Source organism: Prionailurus viverrinus, chromosome D1 (assembly GCF_022837055.1).
Source record: "Prionailurus viverrinus isolate Anna chromosome D1, UM_Priviv_1.0, whole genome shotgun sequence".
Classification (NCBI taxonomy): domain Eukaryota; kingdom Metazoa; phylum Chordata; class Mammalia; order Carnivora; family Felidae; genus Prionailurus; species Prionailurus viverrinus.
Window position 1 is genome coordinate 28956469 of NC_062570.1, and position 25274 is coordinate 28981742.

The 25274-nt window shown below is 41.9% G+C and overlaps 1 protein-coding gene across 6 annotated transcripts in view; it reads left to right on the forward strand.

Annotated features, from left to right (window-relative positions):
* NTM (neurotrimin) overlaps nucleotides 1-25274 on the forward strand; it is a 396118-nt gene that overhangs the window by 225069 nt on the left and 145775 nt on the right. For all 6 annotated transcript variants that reach the window (XR_007144903.1, XM_047823727.1, XM_047823723.1 and 3 more), the window contains one exon: nucleotides 3335-3567. Coding sequence is in view for 5 of the 6 variants with exons in the window: in XM_047823727.1 (XP_047679683.1) it covers nucleotides 3335-3567 (233 nt within the window). In the remaining variant the exon portion in view is untranslated. The remainder of the gene's footprint in view (nucleotides 1-3334; nucleotides 3568-25274) is intronic.

The window sequence follows — 25274 nt, forward strand, 5'->3', positions numbered from 1 at the left end:
TGGCCCTGTACACACAGTGTGGTGTAGTGAGACTGCTTCGTTTCAGTCAATTTCCAATAATTAGACACTCACAGGAAGCCCATGACTGTCCTCTCGGATTCATCTCAGAGAGGCTGTGAGATGCCCCATTGCGGGCATCAAAAACAATTATTCAAGCTGTGCAGAGGTTGCTCATCAGAATTTCCTGCACCACGGCTGACCATTCACCTGGTGTCTGGTCAAATTTTAGTTGCTAGAGGAGAAACTAACTAGGACTCTGCTTTTGGCTTTCCAGAGCAGATTGGTTGCAAGGAAGTTCTCTCCTTTAAAGTAATGGAAAACTGTTTCAAACAAGGGTCATTTCCTAGTGCCTACTCGCTCTGCAGCTCTCATTTCACCAGAAACCAGATGTCTAAATTAATGGCTTTCAAAAATGTGGTCTCCAGACCAGGGAGGGGCCCAGCAATCTGTATTTTATCAGGGTTTGCTGCTGATTCTATTGCACATTGAATTTAAATGTTATATAGGGCACATATATATATATGTGCTTATGAGGGCTTATGAGGACATTCAAGAACACCAAATTTGAAACCAAATAAAATAAAACTAGGTCTGAATTCTGGCTCTGAAGCTTAATACCACTGTTATTCTACTAAATTCAGGTATTTTTTTTCAATCTGGATATTTTTTTAACTCAATTTAACTCCATCTGTAAACTGGAATTAATAAGTGAATCTACCAGGTTTTTGAGATGATAAAGTAATCTATATAATAGGCTTCCATAGCACCGAGTATACAATAATATGTGTTCAGTAAGTATTAGCCATGAATATGAAAGTCTATTTCTCTGCTTTGGATCTAAGCAAAATGTAGAGCAAGGACCACTCTTAAGGTAATTAAGACAAATAACATCCCAGGTGTATTACTAGTAAAGTATCCTGTGGAGTGTGTTGTTCAGGGATTTCAAAACACTGTGGTTCCAAATCCACATTTCAAGGGAGGCAACCTGAGAGGAAGAACATCAGGAATGTCTGCAGGGAACCTAAGGGAGGGGATGGCATCAGGCGCTTCCTTGTTGGCCATACTTCTCCACCTCTCATTTGCTCTCAGAGTATTCTAGGTATTGTCATCAAAGCCAAAGGAAGTCTTGAAGTGCATTCTAGACCAGCCCAAACTTCACATGTGTTATCTTACTAAAATGCACATTCTCATTCGTTGCATCTGAGGGAGAGGCAACGTCTCTGCATTTCTACCAACCTCCCAAGGGATGATGATCTTCTGGGTTTCTGACCACACTTTCACATAGTGAGGTGCTTAGCTGAGTGCTTCCCCAACCCTAGTGTTCATAGTTTCACCACTAGATTTATTCAACTTAAGGAATGCTCTAGAGCCATCAGCATTGGCATTATTTGGGAGACTACTAAAAGTTCAGAACTAAAAGTTCAGGAACCGCCCCCCTCCAGGCCTACCAAATCAGAATGTACGTTTTAATAAGATCCCAAGAAGCGTCATAAGCACAATAAAGTCTGAGATCAACTTAGAGTATGTATTTATTCACACATAGCCCTGCATTCAGAAGGACCCTGAAAATGGTTAAATTCTCTGTTCTCAGTTTCTTGAAATTCTTAATAATTCTTGAACAAAGAGCTCTGTGCTTTCATTTTGTACAAAGCTCCCCAAATTATGTAGCTAGTCCTGGACACATGGCTCCATACCAGTGTTTTTCAAACTTTGGTAAGGATATTACCCAACTGGAATGTTGTTAGAATTCTTATTTCTGGATACCCAAAGCCTGAATCAGTAGGATAGGAGGTGAGAATAAAAACCTGGAACAAATCCCTCATGCAATTCTGATGCAATTGACCCATGTCCAATTCCAGAAATATTCCCTTGATCTTCCCTGGTAGGTAAGATCTTCCATCATTTACAACCTGCATTGTCTAGAAAACACAATGAACAACATAGAACTTGCTGGACACCAGAGCAAAGGTGTTTCTAGTTGAGCAGCTTTCCCCACAGGCACTTTCAGCAAGGCTCCCCACCTGTGCCTGAGTGGCCCTGCAATGATCCTGTGACATTTACACAAGTACAAGCAGAAAGGATGCACGGTACAGGATATCTCATCTTGAGAGGACCACCCGGGGAAGCTGGTGTGCTCAGTGGCAATTCTTAGTTTTTTTTGAGAATTCAGCGGAAGCAATCATCCTTCTCCACTGAACTCTCCCTTCCCTTGAACATTTTGAGGAGGCCATGGGACCAGGAATTAGACGACCTGGCTGAGAGGTTTGTCACTTCCTAGCTCTCTAACCTGGGCAAGTCACCAGACCCTTCCAAATAGTGGAGTCCTGATCTTTAAAGTAGACAATGGGTAAGATCATCTACTTCACAGATTTGCTGCAAGAATCAAAAGAGACAGTGTGGATGTAAAAGCATTTTGTACACTGCAAAGGAATATATAAATTTGAGGCATCATTATACATACTGAGCTACATTGCTATTTCCAGCATTATAGTTAGGATCAGGACACTATTTGTGAATTTCGCCCAAGGCCATAGAACATACTTGGTGTATTGAGAGAAGGAAATGAATACAGACAGAGAGATGTGATTAGGACTTGGCGAGAGAAGCTGGAAAATTTGAAAGTGTAAGGAAAGGGAAGGGAGCTTCCACAATTTGGGGACTCCAGATGCAAAAATAAAAAAGACAAAATCTATTTTTACATGTGCAAACAGTTTTGAGATTTTAGAAAATGTCTTTAGTCTCACAGTAATTGAACATTTCTGCCCCTGGGTATAATGAAGATGAATAGCAATGGTGGTGGTCCATATTTAGTTTTGACTTCAGAAGCCTTCTGTTAGAACTCACTATTCTGAGATAATGTTTAGGAGTCAAAATCTAGGTCTCTGATCTGGCATATATTATCTGTGTGACTTGGGAGAAATATTTAGTTTCTTTGTTCTTCCATTCCTTTTACCAACAGAACCTTGCTCATAGGGTTGTTATAAATATTGGATGACTTAGTACTCCCCAGATGCCTACATCATGGGAATCCTTAAGCAAAGGGCGAGCTATGGTGCTCAAAGGGCCTAGCCACTCTGGGTGTGGAAGATGCCTCCAGTTGTAACTATTGAATAGTAATGACTATTGAAGTAGGCTTGTGCTTAGGTGGTTTAGGAAGCACTGGGCTGTTCAAGGCCCAGAAATCTCAGATAGTGTTCTGAGACAATAATCTTATAAGACTTCTGTTTCCCCATCCCAGAAAATGCCAACCATGACAAATCAAGCAAGATATGCGTATGTGATGGTTCCCATTTCTCTCTGATCCCTGGACTTAACCATCTGGTCTTCCCTCCAGGTGCACAATTGACAACCGGGTCACCCGGGTGGCCTGGCTAAACCGCAGCACCATCCTCTACGCTGGGAATGACAAGTGGTGCCTGGACCCACGTGTGGTCCTCCTGAGCAACACCCAAACCCAGTACAGCATCGAGATCCAGAACGTGGATGTGTATGACGAGGGCCCATACACGTGCTCTGTGCAGACGGACAACCACCCAAAGACCTCAAGGGTCCACCTCATTGTGCAAGGTAGGGGTCGCTTGGCTGGATGGTCTGGATGGATGGCTGGGAGAGCCTGTATTGAACACTTTTTCTGTTATCTCCAGCAGAGATACATTCAGTTTGTTCCATCTGGCCAGGACAATAGGACAACTAACTGTCAGTTTGTGGTTAGAAGCTGAATTTTGAAATAAGTTTTAGTGTTGAATAGGACTAGGATTTTTTTGTTTTTGTTTTTGTTCCAATAATATATTTTCTCAGAAAATTATCTTCTGATTATTGCTTTCCTTGGCTTTTTTCTTCCCTTAAGTTTCTTTTTTTTTTTTTAGGTTCCATCCAGTTCTAGGCCTGCTTTATTTTAAGACCAGTGTTTTAGCTCTTCTGGCACTTCACACGTGCCATACCCTGGAGCAACCTTCAAGAAAGCAGAGTCCATCACACACGTTCTGAATGCCCACCTGAGACGTGTCCTTCACAGCCACCTCCATTGTCTCCAGCTTGCCTGTGTCTCTCATCTCCCAGCCCTGGGTTTCTGATGCCACATCTCCCTTTTAATAACCTGCATCTGATTCACTGTTTGGTGGCACCCCAAGTTCCTGCCCCCAGATTTTTAGGCCTATGTCAATGTTCTGGTTTTGCATCTCTCTTGGTTCTGCTCTGGCTGAGTTTTTCAGGCCCTGGGAATGATTCCTACCTATTCCCCATGAAGCAGAACTGACCCTGGGGAATTCACATGACACTTTACCATGGTGGGCAGCTCTTAATTAGGGAGTAAGAGCTCAGAACCAGACTTGGCCTCTTTATGGCTGTGAGACTCAGATCAAGTTACTAACTGGGCTTCAGGCTTTCCTTCTGTAAAATGGAATCAATGTTGTGAGCAGCTTGCTGAGGACTACACTTTACATAACACTTAGAAGCAGGCCTACAGTGCTGTTGAAGTGTTAGCTATTAATATATTTTTATTAAAAATATTTTTTATATATTTTTGAAGAGAGAGAGAGAGAACAAGTGGGAGATAGTGGAGAGAGAGGGAGACACAGAATCCAAAGCAGGCTTCAGGCTCCGAGCTGTCAGCATAGAGCCCGACCTGGGGCTTGAACCCATGAACCATGAGATCATGACCTGAGCTGAAGTCAGACACTAACCAACTGAGCTACCCAGGTGCCCCATCATTAATATATCTTTAAATACTGATATTGCATTTTAGCTTTTTAAAATTCTTTTACAGTGGGCCAAATTCCTCATTCTATGATCTCAGAAGCTTAAGCCCTGAGCAGTGTAGCCTGGCCCTTCTGCTGGAGTTTCTTCCCCAGTTCGATTTTCAGTTCCCTCCATACAGCTGAATGCCATTTGGGGCAAGAAGCTCCTCTTGGGGAGGCGCCTCCTGCCACTCTCTTGTCAGGGAGCCCAAGGAAAGGGGATGGACTTGGTCAGTAAACAAGGGCAGGAAAGTGACTGCAGAAGGAAGAACACAAAGGAGCTGGAGGTATGATGGGAACCCTAGCTGTGAGAAGGCAGGAGGCTGCCCACCCTGGGCTGCGGCCATGCGCAGTTGAAGGGTGAGACAACGCGAGTGGGCATGAGACACAACCATCCAAGGGCACCGTGACACTGGCCCTGGGCAGCAGCAGCGTCCTTCCTGCCAGGGCAGAGCTTGGCCACACCACGTTGTTCTTACTTATTTTTCTCTCTTCTAAAAAGAAATTGCGATGGCTTTTTCTATTATTGGTTCTCCAAATGATTCTTTTTCAAACGGCTGGATGCAAGCAGCATTTTTTTTTAAAGGAAATGGAATTTCATAGAAGGTATCAGTGTTTTACAAACAACAGAAAAAGTATCATTATATAAGATTTTTGTTTCAGAGTGTGTAAGTTTTTAATATAAAATACATTTTTATTTTGGTGGATAGTTGGCAAAAAAAAAAAAAAAGGTTTGAAAATAATATTCGATGAGGAGGCCTGGCAACTGCTCCAGGGTCACCATCTGTAATCTCTGCCAAAGGGTGCTTCTGAAACCCCTCCCTGAAACCATGCTCCCCTTGCACCCCCACCTGCACACATGTATTGTCAAGAGCAGGATACCCAGCAATGACAAGAGAAATCAGGAAATGCCCACTAGTACAGACATTCGCTTTATGGAGTAGGACCTTTATGGACCTGGAAAATGGAAGGAATAGTGAAAAATGCTGAAACCTCTCTGAAAATAAGGACCATGTTTTTATCATTTGTTTTCCTTAAGCTCTCCCTCCCCCCCCCCCCAACACACCCACCAACACACTTCTGCCCTAAATACCTGGGAGAGTACCTTATCCAAAGTGCACATTTAATAACTACTTTTTGAAGCAAATGGCTACACTTACAGTCCAGAGGTCTTATACAGGCTCAAAGACAGAAAGTGGAGTGTGTGTACGGGTGGAGACATAGGAGAGGTGAAGTGAAGGGGTCTACATCAATCTTCACTCATGTCCACACTAATGGAAAATGTCTAATCCCCAGCTAGGTGTTTACATCTGTGACTTGGCTAGGTGGCCTCTTAGCATGACACACCACCTCAAGTATTGGAATCTCATCTTGGGCTAATTTTCGAATGCTGATGGGTGTATTGATTTGGAAACAAGCTAGGTTAAAAAAGGCATTGGTCTTGTACACAGACTCAGCCCAAGCTAATCCGCTGTCGATATGCCTGGGCTGAGCATTATTGACACTTTAATGAATAGTGGACCATAGTTTTTCAGAGCCAACCTGTCCCCCCTCTTAGAAGCAATCAGACAAACTAAATAGAGCCAGACTCCCCCATTTCTGTATTGGAAAGAGGATACATCACCATCCAGGATTTAAAAAAAAAAGAAATATATTTATCTTGGGATCATTTATTGTAGTGAACATAAACCCTAATTCCCCTAGCAGGAGCTGACTGTCTGGATTTTGTTGAAGTTGCTATTCAACCCTGAACAGAACACTGCCGGAATGAAAGTCAGACATATTAAGTTTTCAGAATGGTATTACAATCATTAAACACTCACAGACACACACTGACGCACAGACACACACAGACAAGCTAGCAGCAGCAGGAAGAACTGAACTGATGGTCTGCCCATGAGTGTGTGTACTTATGCATATGCAGTCAGGTCCACATAAAAATAAACACACATGGAAGGAAGGTAATGACATTTTCATAGTATCATGTGAGCTGCTTAAGGTCTGGGATTAAGTCTTTCCTCTTGTTATCAAATACCCTTTGTACCCCACCAGTTCTTTGTTCTGGATCTTTTGAGTTCCTGCTGACAGCAGTGAAGCCACCTTTGCAAGTGTCTGAGCTTCAGAACTTCAGCCCTTTGTTATGCACTTATGAGTACTTTCATTTATTCATATGGTAAATAATTACTGAGAAACAACTCTGGTTACTGGTACCTTGCCCAACCACTTAGCACATGAAGATAAACAAAAAGCCACCTTTGAAGAGTTAGTTCCCATTCAGGTGGAAATGGACTTCTGTGATGTTTGCCCAAGTCATCCCCAAGAATTCAGTTTCTAGAAGTATAGCTGCTGTTGACTGAATCCTGGGGTACGAACCTGCTCCAGATACTCCTGGAAACACCTGCAATGTGGGTCTTCTTACCCCCATGTAATTATATATTTTAATAGAATTCAGAATTGACATATATAGAAATCAGATTGGTCCTTTTATGTGGCAGCCAGATTTCCCCATGCTGCTAAGCACTGGTCTGTCTCAGCTCAAGAGCAGGGGTGAAGGGTTAGAGGCCTTTTCTTGGTTCGTGTTTGCCAGAACTTTAGCTGAGCACCTAATCTTCAGTCTATCTTGTCCTCAGGACAACCTTTCATTGGTGGCAAGTTCTAGATGTGTGCATTTCTGCTAGGATAGGTTTTTTTCTTTTTTAATTTTTTTTTTAACGTTTATTTATTTTTTTGGGACAGAGAGAGACGACAGAGCATGAATGGGGGAGGGGCAGAGAGAGAGGGAGACACAGAATTGGAAACAGGCTCCAGGCTCTGAGCCATCAGCCCAGAGCCTGACGCGGGGCTCGAACTCACGGACCGCAAGATTGTGACCTGGCTGAAGCCGGACGCTTAACCGACTGCGCCACCCAGACGCCCCATCTGCTAGGATAGGTTTTAAATCTATGGATAGCATTGCATATTCTTGTGGTAAAGGAAAAAGGGAAATGCTTAGATCCTTTCCTTTCTTTTGTTTTTATGGGTTCGTCTCTTCTGTATATTGCTGTTGAACTGTATTTTCCCTTTCTATTTTGTTTTGTTTTTCTTTAAATGACAGCTCTAGGGATGGGGCACTTGGGTGGCTCAGTCGGTTTAGTGTCCAACTCTTTATTTCAGCTTGGGTTATGATCTCTCAATGGTTTGTGAGTTCGAGCCCTACATCAGGCACTGCACACACAGTGCAGAGCCTGCTTAGATTCTCTCTCTCTCTGCCCCTCCCCTGCTGTCTTTCACAAAACAAATAAATAAACTTTAAATAAATAAATATAGCTCTGGGGCTACCTAAATGCTCCAAAATCTTCCCTAGGGTGTTGGGACTGGGTATATTTTCTTAAGGTCTTGGCCAGGCTGGTCAAGCAGCTAGAACATGGACTGGGTCAGTCTAGCCTGGGCTGCAGAAGAGGGTCCCTGTAGTGGTCAGTATAGGGGGTTGGGAGAACAACTATTAAGTGAAGTCATGAGAAGCACCAGGCAGAGTTAAGGGTGAATATCAAAACACAGAGATCTCAGCCTCCATGGCCCAGGATGTTAGACCAGTCTGCAGGAAAATGGTAATGGTTCTTTTGATTTGTATTGTCCAAGGTCAACATGGAGAAAGGAACAGGATCGTAGTTGTACACAGAGAGTCCAGGTGATCAGGTGGGACATGTCTTCTAGGCAAGCCAGGAATAAAGGACAACCTTGACTAAGAAAGTGGCTCTAGGGGGCAGCATGGAAGGAGGATGAGGGAAAAGGCAGCAGGGGCTGGTGGTGAGAAGGGGGAGGGAACAGAACTGAATTAAGTACATACCTACCACAGTGGCTATTTAAAATTAAATGAGCTAAAACCAAATAAAATTTAAAATTTACTTCTTCAATCACACTGGTCACCTCAGGTGCTTCAGTAGCCACATATGACCAGTGGCTGCTCTATCAAGTAGTATAGAAATAGAAAGAATATTCTATCATCTTAGAAAGTTCTTTTGGGCAGTGTTGTATGTGAGTACCATTATGGGCCAGCACATGTAAATGAAAGGTGGCTTTCATTGATTTGAGGGGCCCGTTGTGGTATAGAAAAGAGAATTGGATTTTGTAGAGAACATGGAAATAGGAAAAGACAGAGGTCTTTTAAGACAAGAGAGTATTATTATAAAGATAGAGGACTGGAGTTCCTCTGTTAGCTGGGGCAGAGTAGAAAGCCCAGAGTCTGAAGATATATCCAAAGGAAAATAGACAGAATTTGGGGGTTGGTTACATGTGGGAATTGGTGGGGGAGTGGGCCAGGACATTGAGATTTCATCTGAGTGCTCTAGGGCAGGTTGATACTAACTCATCTAAACCCTCATGTGGTAAAGCATCATGTGTTGTGGAGCACTTCAGATCTTTGGACTTCTTAATTTTAAGATGGCTTGAATCCTCCATTCAATACTAGTTTGTGAAAAGTAAGAAATACCACCCACGTATTTTCACTTGGGCAGCCAGAACACAATCTTATAGGTCAGCGTGAGGGAGATCCATTTTAGATTTATTGAAATTTGGGTCTAATGATTTCCATCCCTTGACCTTAAGGTGTTCTGCTTTGTGAATGTAATTAATAAGCGCCTGCTTCTGGAGTCCAGCTGCATATTTTAACCCTTTTCCTCTCTTAAACCTGCTGCTTCTCAGGGTATCTAAATACTTCCACCTCTGTCTCTATAGTTCTTTGAAAGAGACTGAATCATAGAGAGCACAGAGTGAATAAAACACTTTGTGGGACTGAACTGTTTGCTAAGTTAAGGGCAATATGGAAGATATCTCAAAGCCCTCATCATTTCATAAGCACCCTTGCGTGATGGCACAGCACAGTGACCCTGGTGGTCTGCAGAACATAAGCAAAGATCTTTTTCATCCACACACAGAGGCCTGGGTCGTACACCTGAAGGGCTTTAATCTCATTCAGAGACACATCTGCATGATGCGAGTGTTAGCATACAGTGCTCATAAAACAGGGGTAGTACTTTAATAGCGATAATAATAAAAATAATAATAACTAATAAAACTTTTGGTCTCTATCAGTTTCCAAGTCCCTTTCTAGGTCTCTCTTTTGTCACTGGAACACCTAATCACCCCCTCCCTTTTGTTTGCTGTAAATGAGTTTTCTAGTTTCTTGCTAAGCAGAATTAATCTGAAAATCCCTGCTATTGTTTGATAGTTAATTACCTGCCTTTTGGAGTCAAACATCTCTGAAGCTCACGAAAGGGAGGAAACACTGTCTTTGGAATGGGGCAGAAATGAGAGAAAGAATCCAGAATGTTGTTGTCATTCCCTGTGTTAGTAGAATTCCAGAGAGAAAGGGCCTAGGCCAGGGAGATAGTACAGGCAGGTAACTTGAAAAAGATAGAGCTTGGGCGGTACCAGCCCTTCATTTACCTTTTATCTTCCTGTTCTGGGCCCTCTCCTCTTACCCACTGATATGTATAATCGTGCTGTTTTCCAAACCTGAATAATTAATTGACCTTGTCAAATCAAACTCATTATTATGATTAAGGTAACAGGAACAATAGCTTTTAATTTCTGGACACCTATGCCCCATAGACCATCCCCCCCACCCCCACCCCACTCTGAAACTCTACAAAAGGAAATTTGAAGCACAACATTTCAAACTGAACAATGTGCTGTAATCCTTACACTGAAAGCAAAGATTTCTGTCTCTCCAGCTACATCACCTAGAAAGCACCATGCCTCCCTGGCACTGTAAGAATCCCATAGCATTGAGAAGACCTTTGTACCAACTTATTTCCATTTGGGCTGCAGCTTTCCCAGCCTGTTTTGGAGGGAAACATCACCATCCAGTTCTGAATCAACAGAAGTCACCTTCTGAGTACATCTGTGTTCTTTGGGTTTCAATAGCCCTGTGTGACAATAGGTCACATTTGCCATCCCAAACTGTTTTCCAAATTATCTTTCCTCTCTCTGAAATGGATGAACATGGACATTCAGTCTGATCATAAGACTGTGCATATGAATTCAACAGAACTTTAAAAAAGTCAGGAAATTAAATCCCACCACAAAATTAGAGTGATCCTGGAGAATTAAAATTAAAGTACCCTGGAGAATGACAAGGAAGTAGGGCATTTTACCTGAAATTGATTTACAGAATTTAGACAGCATGCAAATGAAGCATTTCTGTTCTAGCTGGTGAGTTCTTAAATTTCTTCATGCAGTTACTGACAATGGATGGGCTGAAGAGTCTCTTAGACTAAAGAAATCTGAGAAAATTGCTGTAATGAAAGTCATATTGGTTTAATAATGGCATTTTCTGTGCCTTCTGGAATGGCTGGGAGGGGCCTCCCCTTTTGGAAGCAGTTTGGAAAACTTGACATTTGCCTCCTGGTGTTTCCTGGTCACATCAGTAAATAAAAATAGGGTCGCCCTGTCCAAGCCCTTCACACCATTCATGGCTCTGAGGAAGCAGAAAGTTCAGGAAGCCTGACCCTATTGCTTCACTGAAAATACTTACAGGAGTCACACAACATCCCTCCAGGTAAGCAGCTAGGGCTCCTGCAGGAGGGTCTTTAAGTGACCACTGAATTCTTATCCCTGACATGGTTAATCCCAGAGAATCTGAGCTGCCTCGAATTCTAATAGTATAGTGGTTGGGATTCCTCATGGATCTGATATATCCCTGCAGCCTCCACATAAGACATACATTTTATTTGAGGAGAAGGGCAAACAAACATCAGATCTGAATGAGTAGCCCTTTTAAAGTACATTCCTATATATCCTCATTCCCACATGAGAAGCTTCCAGTAGTCCAAGCTGAACTTGAGACAAATAGTCCTACTTAAGGATTGCATGAGGCCTCCTTATTGTCTCATGACCCACTGATATGGATCTGGCTAATCCCATAATATGTTTGAAACATTCCTCATACAACATTCCTAGAGGTTTTGCCATTAGAAAGTGTTATCAAGGCCAGGATCACGGATCTGAATACCAGGCTGTTGCCAGAGGACTCTTAAGTACTTGAAAGACTTAAAAGCCTCCAACAATTCTTTAGTTTTTGCTAAAATTGAAATACCTAGCTTTTTAGGGCATGAGAAGAAGTTGGTGACTATGTGTCTCAGTCCATCTGTTGTCTGAGAGATGTCAACTGAAACTTTTCAATTCCATTTACCAGTATTTTGAAGTTAGGCACTGGGGACACAACAACTCAGAGTTCCTGCCCTGTCTAGCAGAAGGCACCCCTACACTTACAAATAACTCTCTTCTACAGTAACAGAGGTTAAGATGCTCATGTATATAAATGCTTTTAATATACTGAGAGGGAGTAATTGAATTTATCTGCAAGACTAGGCAAAACTGCATGGTTACATTTCATCAACCCCCCTCAATGGTGAATAGGAATTTTTAGGTCAGGAGAGAAGGCATCACTTTTCTTCCTCAAGGAAAGTTCCGTTAAGAAGAAAGTTGTTCTGGCAAAAGGACGAATATCTACAAGTCTATCAGTAGGATAGAAAATCACAAGCACCAGGGTCAATAAACCTCAGTAGGAAGAGAGAAGTATCAGAATAAAAGAATAAATACAAACCCAACGAGTTCTTTGTCCCTTGCATGGTAAAGATATAAAGGGGAAATGTTGCCGAAACCTCTTCTACCAGAAGTCAGTTTTTAAAACACTAAAATGTATGTTGTATAAACATTGCAGTTATAACAATGATTCTTTTTCCATAGTAAAGTTAAGCTACATTTCTCTGTACACCAGTAAGTAGAGCACACAACAGTAAGACTCTTTGCTCTCCCCTCATGGTGATTTTACCAGAGGGTGAGGATGCTGCTAAAGATAAAAGTGAGCTGCAAGGGGCCCACACCTTTGGGACCTGGGAGACTGGTTCCTTGCCAGCAGCCTCCTCTCACGGGTACCTGAGAGCCCACTGCATGCAGGTGAAGGAGTCTCAGACTTTCAGATGTATCCAGGCTAATTTAGGCTTTAAGGAGTCACCACTTGGCATATATCTTAACACCTCTATTCTTGCCGAACATCATCTGTGGTAAATTAGTGTCTGATGGTAAAAATCTAATTGGTTTCTGCTGGAGATGGGCTCAGTGGTGAAATGCTCCTGGAGTTGCCAGAGCACAGTGTTTTTCTTTTGAGAGATCTTCATTTCATGTCATTTGAGAAAGAATTTATTGATTTAAAATTAGGACAGTTTAATTTGGTGGCATGTTTTCTTTATGTCTCAATTATATATTCATGTCTTTGTGGTAAACTCAGCTGGTGGGGGGATTAAGAATTCAAAATAGAGGATTTTCACTTGGCAAATAGTGCTTTCTACTGTGATTAATTGGGAGTCTGCACAATGAACCCGGTGTTGGCTCCACTGGGGATTGAATAGCTTAGTAGGAAGAAGGAAATTTCAGGATTTAGGAGTCCTGGATTCCAGTCCGAATCTTGACAATAAGTACCTGGAGGAATGACCTACTTCTTTAATCTATTTCAGATTAGATGCACTTTGTAGGAATATTTTGATATATCACATAATCTAATTTGGAGAAAGTTACCAAATAAAAGGCTGCCAAATGCCATTTTCATATTAAAATCCTTCATTTGTGTAACTATTTATAAATAGTAAATGTTGCCAAGCTTTTGTGTCCATTTGTCTTGTTTTGATTTCTTTAAACAGACCCACTCTTCTGTACCAAGGATGCATCTGTGTTCTGTTGCTGGTGTGGGTCCTCCTTCCCAAGAATCTGCTTGGATTACATCCCCGTTCCCCACCCTTGTTCTGAACTCCAGTGTTCCTGGTTTTCTGACCTTCTGGCCTGGTGATGTTCCTGTGCTGTCTTGCCCTCATCCCCTTTGCTCTCATAATTCAATTAGACTTGTTTTATTGTGGTCTCATTGTGCTCTGAATCTAGATTTCAAAGAGGGGTTCTCATACTAACACTGCCCCACACTCCAAGGACTCAAGCCAGCCTAGCCCTTTCTACCCCCCCTGAGAAAGGCAGATCAGACATTTTGGTTTTCTTTTTTCCCTTTCATGCACATGTAGACCACCATGAGTGAAGTACGGAAATATAGGTTGAGACAGATACAAAGACGAAAGAGACCAGTTCCTCCCATCAGGATATATGGTGGGGGTTGGGACAGATGGTAAAGTTTGAAAGGAGGGGCTGCTAGGATTGAGCCATTCACAGGAATCCCAGGACTGAGAACTGAGAGCCAGGTGCCTCCCCAAGCTTGGGAGCAGGGTGTGAGTGTGTGAGAAGGCCACACAAAGAGAAGTGTTTGGAAATGGACAATCTAGCATTTCAGATTCTGGCTATGAAAAGGAAAATAATTAGTGAGTTTTCACACACCCACTCAGCCCTCCATCACCCACCCTTTTCCACTCACAGGCAGAGTTATTTTTTTAAACCTGAATTGGATGGTACCTCAAGGACTTAACATGAGAGAACTAGTTTTTTTATCAAGACCTATAGGTCCCTGGGATGAGCCTCCTCCACTCCTGGTTCACGCTGTGCTCCTGCCTCCCATGTCATTTGATTTTATTTTACTTATCTTGCTCTTTCTGTTCATGGGCCCTTTCTATATTCCCTCTCCTCTGACTTGCATACTCTTCCTCTTTTCACTCAGCAAATCCTATTTATCCTTCAAGCATGAACTTGAACATCATTTCTTTAGGGATGCTTTTTCAGACCTGCCTGTCTTGCATTAACTCCTCCCCTTTCCCCAGGATTCAGAGCCATGCTATTCTTTGTGTTTCTTGGCACAATTATAATTTGACATTTGTTTGATCACTTGGCTATGTCTGCTTTGCCAGTAGACTATGAGTCTCCTGAAGGCAAGGGGCCCATCTCTTTTTGCACCTTGTCTCAAAAGTCTGGAAATTAATAGGGCCTCAGAGGTTACTGGTTGGATAATGAGTGGATCTGTAAAGTTTCTTTTCTTATTATTGAGCAGAACAATTCATTTTGTGTTGGGACTGGCCATGGAAGGGTGAATAAGAGCCACTCCAATGTATCAGATTCTAATCCTTGGAATTGTAAATGATACCTTATAGGATGACATCTTTGCAGATTTGAGGAAGTTAAGAGTTTGAGATATGGAGATTGTCCTGGATTAGCCAGGTGGGTCCTAAATATAGTCACATGTATACTTATAGGAAGGAAGCAAAGGGGAATTTGATACACACACACAGAAGAGAAAGCAACGTGAAAATGAACCGGAGAGAGTCAAAGTTGCTGGCCTTGAAGCCTGGATGGATGTGGCTACGGGCCTAGGAATGTCAGCAACCAGCAGAAGCTTAAAGAGGTGAAGAACTGACTCCCCACTAAAGCATCCAAAGGAAGCACAGCCCTGCTGTCACTTTTACAGATTCTGATCTTCTGATCAGTCCTTCCAGTTGCTTGCCAGATCATTCAGGGTAGAACCCAAATGATCCTAAACCCAAATGTGGCCTAAAAGGTCCTATGCTGTGTGGCCCCTGACATCTCTCTGACCTATGCTCCTAAAACACTCTTTGTTAACCTATTTACATGATGTTCTTGAATCAGGGATACACTTCTGTCTGGACCTTTATAGCTTCCTATGCTGGCACCCCATGCCAGGTGTCCCTTGGGGCTCTACTCTCAAAGGTCACCGTACGGGAGAGGCCTCTCTGACCACCTGTATGGCAGCGAGCTCCTCACCTCCCCAAGTTACTCCCTGGGACTTTTCTGATGTGTTTTCATCTATTACATTATAAATATTTACATGTTTAAGATCTGTTGTCTGTTTCACTGCAGGAGAACACAAGCTCCACGACGGCAGGGAGTTGACCTGCCCTGTTCACTGTTGTACCCAAGTGCCTAGAACAGGGTTTGGTGCATAGTAGACACTCAGTAAATATCTATTGAATAAATATGTGAATGAAAACTTGAAAAGCAGCCTTCCATTAAGTGAAATTTATCTATTTTTATTTTTTCCCCAGTGTTTATTCTGTCTCTTTGCTTGAGTGAGAAAGTCTGAACTTTTCTGTTATTTCTACCAAAATGATTCTCAGACCAGGTGACATTAAACTAACTTTAATAGGGTGGGTTTTTCTGGGGCATCTGGGTGTCTCGGTTGGTTAAGCATCCAACTTCGGCTCAGGTCATGATCTCACAATTTGGGAGTTTGAGCCCTGTGTCAGGCTCTGTGCTGACAGCTCAGAACCTGGAGCCTGCTTCAGATTCTGTGTCTCCCTCTCTCTCTACCCCCCCCCCATTCTTGCTCTCTCTCTCTCTCTGTCTCTCAAAAATAAATATATTTTTTTTAAATAGGGTGCATTTTCTTAGCAAAGAAGAAGCTAGTGGTGCAGACTGAAGGAATAACACAGGAAGGAACGGAGAGACCTGAGTGTGGGTTGCTCCTTATAGCAGGCTGCAGACAAAACATGAGTTGTGAGGAAGTGGCCCCGAGTGTCTCTCTGAGGAGAGGACCAACTCTCCAGCAACCCAAGAAGTTCAGACTTCACTATGGAGGAATGGGGAATCAGAGGAAAGTTTGAAGCAAGGAAACTACATGAGTTCTATTTTAAAAAAAGACTTTGGCATCAGAATGGGGAGTTGATTGGAGGGGGAGTTTTGAGGCAGGGACACTGATAGAGAATGATAACATGGTTTGTATCATGTTATGCCATGTCCTTGGCCTGGAGAGATTCCCTCTCTTCTTAAGAAGTTACACAAATAACACATTAGAGCAGCTGGTAGAGGCTGGATCAGTGTACACACACAGTAAGAGTAGGCTGGGCTCAGTTTTCTGGATGGTCCTATTCCAAAGATACATGTATTCTTCTCAATGTGTGACTGGTTAAGGTTGAAAGTAAAAGAAACTTAATGTTTTCATCTTTGGTAAAGTTTTGGGGTTTTGTATTTATAAATAAGTGTGGGGGGGAGGCTGTACCATGTTTTGTTTCAGTTTGGAATCTTGAGAATATGGCTTTCAACTTATTGAAATGAAACCTGATCACCCAAGAGGAGATAAGGTGTACACCAGCCCATGAAGAAAGCTTAAAATAAGACATGATAGGAGAGAATCAAGCAACAGAAGGGTCTTTTAAACAGGAGAAGATATTTGAAAATAGAATAGCAGATTCAGAGAACACCAAATCATGAGATACCAGAAACTGCCTGTCAGCCCACCCTGATGTCTGCCTCAGACTCTCATGAGGAACTTTCGAGGAAAAGAAAGTAATAAGAAGAATGTTGTCTTTCCCCAGACCAACTGGACCTGAATCACTTTGGTGGAGGTGTGGGTGGAGAACCTTGTGTAGCTGGATTTGGGAGTTATAGGTCAGGACACAGTGGAGCCAAGAGCCAGAGGCAACTAAAAGTCAATTTGATAAGACTTTTTTTTTTTATATTTATTTTTTAGAGAGAGGGTAAGAGTAAGTTGGGGAGAGGCAAAGAGAGAGGGAGACAGAATTTGAAGCAAGCTCCAGGATCTGAGCTGTCAGCACAGAGCCCAATGCAGCACATGAACCCATGAGCTATGAGATCATGACCTGAGCCAAAGTCATATGCTTAACTGTGAGCAACCCAGGCATCCTGAGAACACTTTTTTAAATATAAAATCCTAAATTATGTTCATGCTCATTAGTAGGAATTGTGTCAAATCGGGTAAGTGGGTGTGCTCTGTTTCTAATTACAGTGTATCTTTCATCTTCCTGAGTGTGATGCTGTATTGTTGTTAAAATGAAAATTAGGAAGCAGAGTCATAAAGAAGAGTGATTCCCCTAAGTGGGTCACCATAGTCTTGCCTATATTCCCCTACATTGTTTTAAAATAGTTTCTCAAGAGTTATTAGACTGCCGGCCTTCATTGCTATATCCTAAGACATCTGCAGCCCTCCCTTTTCTCTCTTTAGGCAACATATAGTCTGCTCAGTACTCAGTGAAGGCATATTCAGCCTCTTCTGAAGCTCAGATGGCCATTTCCCCTATAGCCAGAATTCACAGGACCTAGATTCAAGTGGCAGAAATGGCAGTGACACTATTCACTATCCTCCCTAGTGACCCAATAGCCAAATGTTTGCCTCCTGTCCCCTCAACTTTATGATCTGCTGGTCTAGAGACCTTAGTTCCAAAGGGAGGAATGCTTGCAACAGGAGAAGCAATGATTCCATTGAACTGGAAGTTGAGACCACAACCTGGCCACTTTGGGCTCCTCATGCCTCTGAATCAACAGGCAAGGAGGGAAGTGATGGTACTGACTAGGGAGGTTCATCCTGACTACCAAGGGGAAATTCAAAACAGGGGTAGAGAAGAGTATGTTGGGAATACGGAGGTCCCTTAGGGCATCTCTTAGTATTATCATGCTCTGTGACTAAGCTAAGGGAAAACCAACAATCCAGTCTAGGCAGGACTAAAAGACTGCAGAGCCCAGACCTTTCAGGAATAAAAGATTGGCTACCCTGTGAAGTCAAGAACCAACAGCAGCTGAGATGCTTGCTACAACAAAGGGAATTCAGAGTAGTTAGTAGAAGAAGGTAGTTATAAACAGAAGCTACAAGCACATGGCCAGTTACAGAAATGAGGACTCTGTCTTGAGTATTTCAATAGCTTCTCTCTATTTTGTTATAAATACTTTCGTATGTGTATATACATATATTAAACAAACATCTTTGTTTTCTTTCCTTTCTTATTCCCTTATCATGTAACATAAGATGTATTGACTTTCTGTGAATTTTACATCATAGTATTTATGGTACAGGCTATCAGAAGAGCAAACATTACTCAAGGACTTTATTTCCTCTTCTAGGGAAGGGATTAGTACATCTTCAGTTGTATGCAAGATAGTTGTATCATGCTAAGTGGATCATATAACCTTGTTATTGTCTTCATCTGGAGATTAGTTGTAATTTAAGGAAATGGAATGGGTATCAAGTTGCTAGGGGTAGACTTGTGATTGCTAATTTTATGTGTCAACGTGACTTGGCAAAGGGATGCCCAGATAGCTGGGAAGACATTATTTCTAGATATGTCTGTGAAGGTGTTTCCATAAGAGATCAACATTTGACTCAGTAGACTGAGTAAAGCAAATTTCCTTCACCAATGCAGATGTGGATCCTCCAATCCATTGAAGGCCCGATTATAATGAAAGCCAGAGAAAGGGTGAATTTGCTCTTTGCTTGAACCAGTACATCCATCTTCTCCTGCCCTCAGACATTGGCCTTCTGATTCTCAGGCCTTCAGTCAAGGATTAGATTACACTGCTGGTTTTTCTCATCCTCCAGCTTGAAAATGGCAGATTATCAAATTTCTCGCCCTCCATAATTGCATGAGACAATTCCTATTATATATATAATCTCCTCTTAGCTCTGTTCCTCTAGAGAAACCTGACTAATTCAGATGACAAGTGAGTTTTTCATGCTAAAAATCTTCCTCAGATTTAGAATAAGTTTAGCCCTATAGGTGATAGCTAATGGTACTGGGAAATGTAGGTAAACATAGCACATAGCACTCAGAAAAGCAGGAAGCTCACTGGCCTAGCAAGTGAGGGTGAACTGAAATAGAGTCATTACTATCTGTCCCACCAAACACACAGAAACTCTGGCCTCACCTTTCTGCTCAGAGGCTGGATGAAGAAAGAAGTATTTATCACATAAACTCTGCTCCTTCCTTCATTCACTATTCAAATATTCATTGAGTTCCTACTGTGAGCTACATATCATGCTGAACTCTGAGGGTAGAACACAAATACCAGATACTTGTCTCCAAAGAAATAATATTCTAGTGGATGACAAGAGAAGTCATAGTTCTGTTGCCATTCAAGAAGTACATAGTTCATTGTAAAACAGGCAGAGAGTTGGGTCAAGTGCCATGGCTGTGGCACTCAAACATGTTGTGTCTGTGTGGCCCCTTTGGAGAGACTCCTACCTCTTAGAACCTCAGGGGAATTCCAAAAGGAAGTTTTGCCTTAGTTGAGAGCTGAGTTGTTAGGTAAAGAAGGGAAGGTGTTCATGCCAGTCAGAGTGGCTAAAATGAACAAATCAGGAGATGCTGGCGAGGATGTGGAGAAACAAGAACACCCTTGCACTATTGGTGGGAATGCAAACTGGTGCAGCCACTCTGGAAGACAGTGTGGAGATTCCTCAAAAAATTAAAAATCGATCTACCCTATGACCCAACAGGGTAGACCCATTGGGTAGAATTTACCCAAGGGACACAGGAGTGCTGATGCATAGGAGCTCTTGTACCCCAATGTTTGTAGCAGCACTTCCAACAATAGCCAAATTATGGAAAGAGCCTAAATGTCCATCAACTGATGAATGGATAAATAAATTGTGGTTTATATACACAATGGAATACTATATGGCAATAAGAAAGAATGAAATATGGCCTTTTGTAGCAACATGGATGGCACTGGAGAGTGTTATGCTAAGTGAAATAAGTTATAGAGAGAAAGACAGAAACCATATGTTTTCACTCTTATGTGGATCCTGAGAAACTTAACAGAAGACCGTGGGGGAGGAGAAGAAAAAGAAAAGGGGTTAGGGAGGGAGCCAAAATATGAGACCCTTAAAATCTGAGAATAAACTGAGGGTTGATGGGGGGTAGGAGGGAGCGGAAGGTGGGTGATGGGTATTGAGGAGGGATGAGCACTGGGTGTTGTATGGAAACCAATTTGACAATAAATTTCATATTAAAAAAAATAAGGGAAGGTGAGCTGTTCTAGACAGGTAAGAGCATATACAAAGGCTAGGAAGTGAATGGGAACATGGCCTGTTCAGAGAAGGTGAAAGCATCCCACAGGTGGGCCATTAGAGGAGGTGGTACAGGGATCTGAGGTGAGACCTGAGAGATGGGCAGGAGCCAGATTACAGGAGCTAGGAAGCTTTTATTAATGGTAGAATGGGCCCAGAGTAGACCTTATTCAGGAGGATTGCTCACTGGGTGTCAGTTTTGAAGAAGGTATCGGGGGAGCAAACCAAAGGCAAAAAGGCCCTCCATGGCTCATCATCCTTACCTAGACCATTCCTTACCCTGCCTTATCAGAACTTCCTTGAGTTAAGAGGAGGTAATATCAAAACCAAGCTCATAGCCTATATTTTAACCTTCAGCTGGGTTTAAATTGTGGATAGATCCTCCACCTTGGCTTCAGTGAGCACCTACTCAGGTCAATAGAGTTAGTGTGGATGTAGACATGCACCTTTCCTTCTATGATAGGCAATTCTCTTTCCTCTTTGCTGTTTCTCATCTGTCTCTCTGAGGCAGTTTTTCATTTGATCTTGCCAGAAACTTCTTTTTTATTACCACATTGACTTTTTGTTGTCTTCAGCCTATTATTGTTGTTTTTTTTTAATCTTTTTTTTTTGTTTTTGTTTCTTTTTACTTTTGTTTTGTTTTACCCTCTCATCATTCCCTTGCCTGAGCCACTCTCCTCTCACTTGTCACTGACACTACTCTTCATGTTGACCTTGAGTTCTCAGGACTGTGCCTTTATGCTTAAATGCTCTTTTTTCCAATATTTGCTAGAAACTTCTTTCCTTCACCTACATTTTCTTCTATCCCTTTCTTTTTTTTTTCTCTTCTTTCTTGGCCTCCATATGCTTTGATACCCCTCAGTGTCACCCATTGTTCTCTGCCCTCCCAGGTCACAGCTCCATGCTACCCAGCGTGTTGGCCCCTCCCAGCCATGCAATCTCTGTGTCTGACCTGTTAGTGTGAAAGCCATTACCCCTTGACACGGCATCTGTGTTTTTGCCACCTACACTAAGAGTTCATATTGTCATTATGGAGAGGATAAGATCATCAAATACTCCTGCTTATTTATTTATTTATTTATTTATCATTTCACTTAATAACCACATCTTGAAATTGAACCACAGTTTCACTCAGGTGACATCGTTTCCTCTGGGGAGTCCATATCTAAACTTAGCTGAAATTCTCTCCATGCGCAGCACTAGGAGAGAAGATGGTATATTTAGGGTTTCTTTATTGAGACTCAAACATGTTGTTTCTGTGTGCTCTAGTGCAATGTGTACATGTGTATGCAATAGTGTGTATGTTTGTGTAGGGAGGTTTCCATCTGTTTATTAGCCAGAAGGAACTCACAGCTGATTGTGGACAGGATGGATTTGGCAATATTTATCCAAAGTGATGTGAAGACCATAGAGGAAAAAGGCTCTACCTGACACTGGGGACTGCTGGGGTGGCATTAGAAGAGGGGCTGTTCCAGAGGCCTGATTCTTTATCTATGTAACTCTGTGCTGATCCACTCTAAAAGAATGACAAGTTGTGAATGCACTGATCATCAGAAATGCCTTGGCCACTCCACCAGCCACATGGAACCCTTCTCTGAAGAGAGGCATCGCCTATTATCAGCCCTGGCCTGGCCATCAGCAACATCAGGAAAAAGGGATTTTCTATAGTGGTACAGTGGCCACAGTAAAAAAAAAAAAATTACTGAGTCACAGGGATCTTCTCTAGCCCCTGCTATGCCCAGAGGCCTCTTCTGCTGTAGGCTGGAATACTTTACTGGGGCAGAGTGACTTTTCTGTGCCCAGAGGTATTATTTTGTAAAAGATTATAAACACAGCTTCTAATCTCAAAGGACTGTTAGGGACAACTATGGTAGCTGGCAGGTCTTTACATGCAATGATAATAATATTTATAGCTACACCTTACTGAAACCTTACTACGTAGCAACCGGGAATCAGATGAAGAATTTTATGAATATTATCTCATTTAAAGTTCAAGACAACCCCATGTAACAGAAGCTATTATAATCATTACTTTAGGGATGAGATGGAAACCTACTAACCTGGGTAAGACCATATTACTAGACCAGACATATTACTAGAACCAGAATATGAAATCAGACAGTATGACTCTTCATAGTCCATCCTCAGACACTGTGCTTCCCTTTATAAGCAGATTCAGGTTAATCTGAATCAGATGATGGATCCTGAAGTAGGCATGGTCTCCATAAGTTTGGGCCACAGGTTCAAATCATTTCAGAGCTAGAAGCCATCTTGAAGGCCACATAGCCAGTGATTCTCAACTCTTGCACATTAAAATTATTTGGGGTATTATTTGACAAGAGCAATGTTGAAGTCTTCTCTGCATGGATTCCAGTTCAATTTATTGAGAATAAGACCATGGCATGATTATTTTTTTAAAAACTCCTCACGTGCTTATATTTTTTATCCATGTTGAGAACCACTGTCCTAATATTATCACAGATGAGAAAAAATGAAACTTAAGAGGTTAACTGACTTGTCTAAGGTCACACCACTGGTTATAAGGGCAGTTGTGAGGACCAATCCCAGATCTCCTGGCTGTTATCCAGTGTTCTTTCCCTTACCCCCAATGAAAGACAAATTTTTCCTTGTGTGTGAGAGAGAACATGGTGAAACATGGTAAGATTTTGGAGACACAATTGGGCTAGAATAGTCACTGTGTAATCCTGGGATTCAGGTATCTGTGCTTTGGGTTTGTCTCATTTTACATAATGAGCAAAATTATAGAGCATGTCTTTAGGAATAATTGTGAAATTATGTTGTGAGATGATAACACATAAAGGTTACATAATTCCACTAAGAATATGGTACTTTTTCTACTGTATAGAATGGACCACTCATCGAACATAAGTCTCACAAGCCATCCTCATGGTAGTCAGCAATGATACCAACTTTAAATTTTAAAAATAAACTAGTATGTAAGTAGAGAATTTTATTGAAGATACCATGTGCTCATAAAATGCATCTTGGGCAAGTTGATATTGCCTGTGGACTCACACTGAGTGTTTACTGATGGCATTTCCAGCCACTGGATTGGCTGCACTGGGCCAGGCATTCAAATGTAGTATTGCCCTTCTAGCATGTTAATCACAAATGGGGGTAGTGTTCTGCCTCCCCAGGTTCTTCTCAGTCTCATCACCAGAATAGAAGTAAAGACATTTATAATGTTGATGAATGGGGAAAGAATCAGCACTTATCCTGTAGACTAACAAGACAGTTTCTCTATGGAATTATGACTTTGGGAGGCATGTTTTTTTCCACGATTTTTTTTCCAATTCTATCCAATAAGAAAGACACGGTAAAATGGACTTTATAGATTGTTTGTCATAGTTGATGTAACAGTACTCTTGCCAAGTTTCCCCTTACCTCACTAGGCCTTTCCCATATGGCTGTATTATTATCAGCTTCTTATTACCTGTTGGTCTCCACTCCTTACCCTTCTGTTCTTCTCCTTGTGTTACATCATATCCAATGACCTGCCGAAGCCCATGACTTCAACTAATGTGGTTTCACTAATGACAGCCACACCCTTACACCCAATACCAGCAAAGCTATATCTGGAAGAGCCTGTTGGCTTCCTCTTAAAAGTTCCACAATATGTTCAAGTTAAATCATCTCACCCCACCACCCCTGCCACACCAAATACCTCTTGCTTCTATATTAGCAATCTTGAAGAATGGAAGAACTGTTTTCCCATTGCCTAGGAGAGACCACTAGAGATTATCTTTGATTCTTTCCACCCTCCATTTCCCCACCCCAGTGCTACACCTCATTAAGTCATTCACCTAATCCTATAGATGTCCGTTACTCACATCTCTCCATCTTTACTATCACTGCCTTGGTTCAAGTTTTTGTCCCATTTTACCTGATTTCTTTATAAAGGTCCTCAGCCTTCCACTCTGTATCCAGTGGTCACAGTGAAAATAATAATAAACATTTATTGGGATCCCACTAGGTGATGGGTACCTGCTTAGCATTTACAAAATCTCATTTAAATTTCACACCCCAAGATGGTAAATAGGACTATGATATTTATGCTTTTTAGAGAGGAAACAACTTAAGTAAGACAACTTAAAATCTTACTAGAGGTCAGAGTACTTCCAGGTAGAAGATGGGGTTTGAACCCTCATCTGCTACTGAAAGAATGCCCATGGATGGCTCCTCCCCTCTTCTCAGGAGGCTGAGTTCTTGCTGGGCTTTCTCAAAATCATCCTCTTGCTAAGTGCCACTTCTTGCAAAGAATCTTTCTTCTTTTATTCTTTGAGGCTTTCTTATTTTCTCAGCAATATTTATTTCATTGCATTTTCATATTTCATGCTTTAATTTAATTTATTTAGTGCTATTGTACAGTCCCCTGAGCATATTGGGAGAAGCAAGAATTTTATAAATAAAATTATTATTACAACTGCTCCAATAGCAGCCCCTAAGCTATTTAGTAGATATATCAATTACTCTCAGTGTTGAAAATTTTCACCTAAAGCCCTTTATGGCTCAAGTTTTCCTGGTCCTTTGCTACTCTCTCCTGTGTGTGTAATCTTGGCCCAGCTATGTAGCATTTCTCCTTACTATCCCCATCAGAATTAACCAGAGGGCACCTCAGCCAAAGGTCCGTGTAATGTATTCTGGAGAGCATGACCTAGTTTCTTTAGCCTTTTTGAATCACTAAGGTTCTGAATCCCATTTTCTAGACCTAAAATGTCAGTTGTACAATGAATGAATCAACCCTCTTTTCCCGCCTCATGCTAAGTAAGACCTCATTATCTATCAGGCTGTGTTAG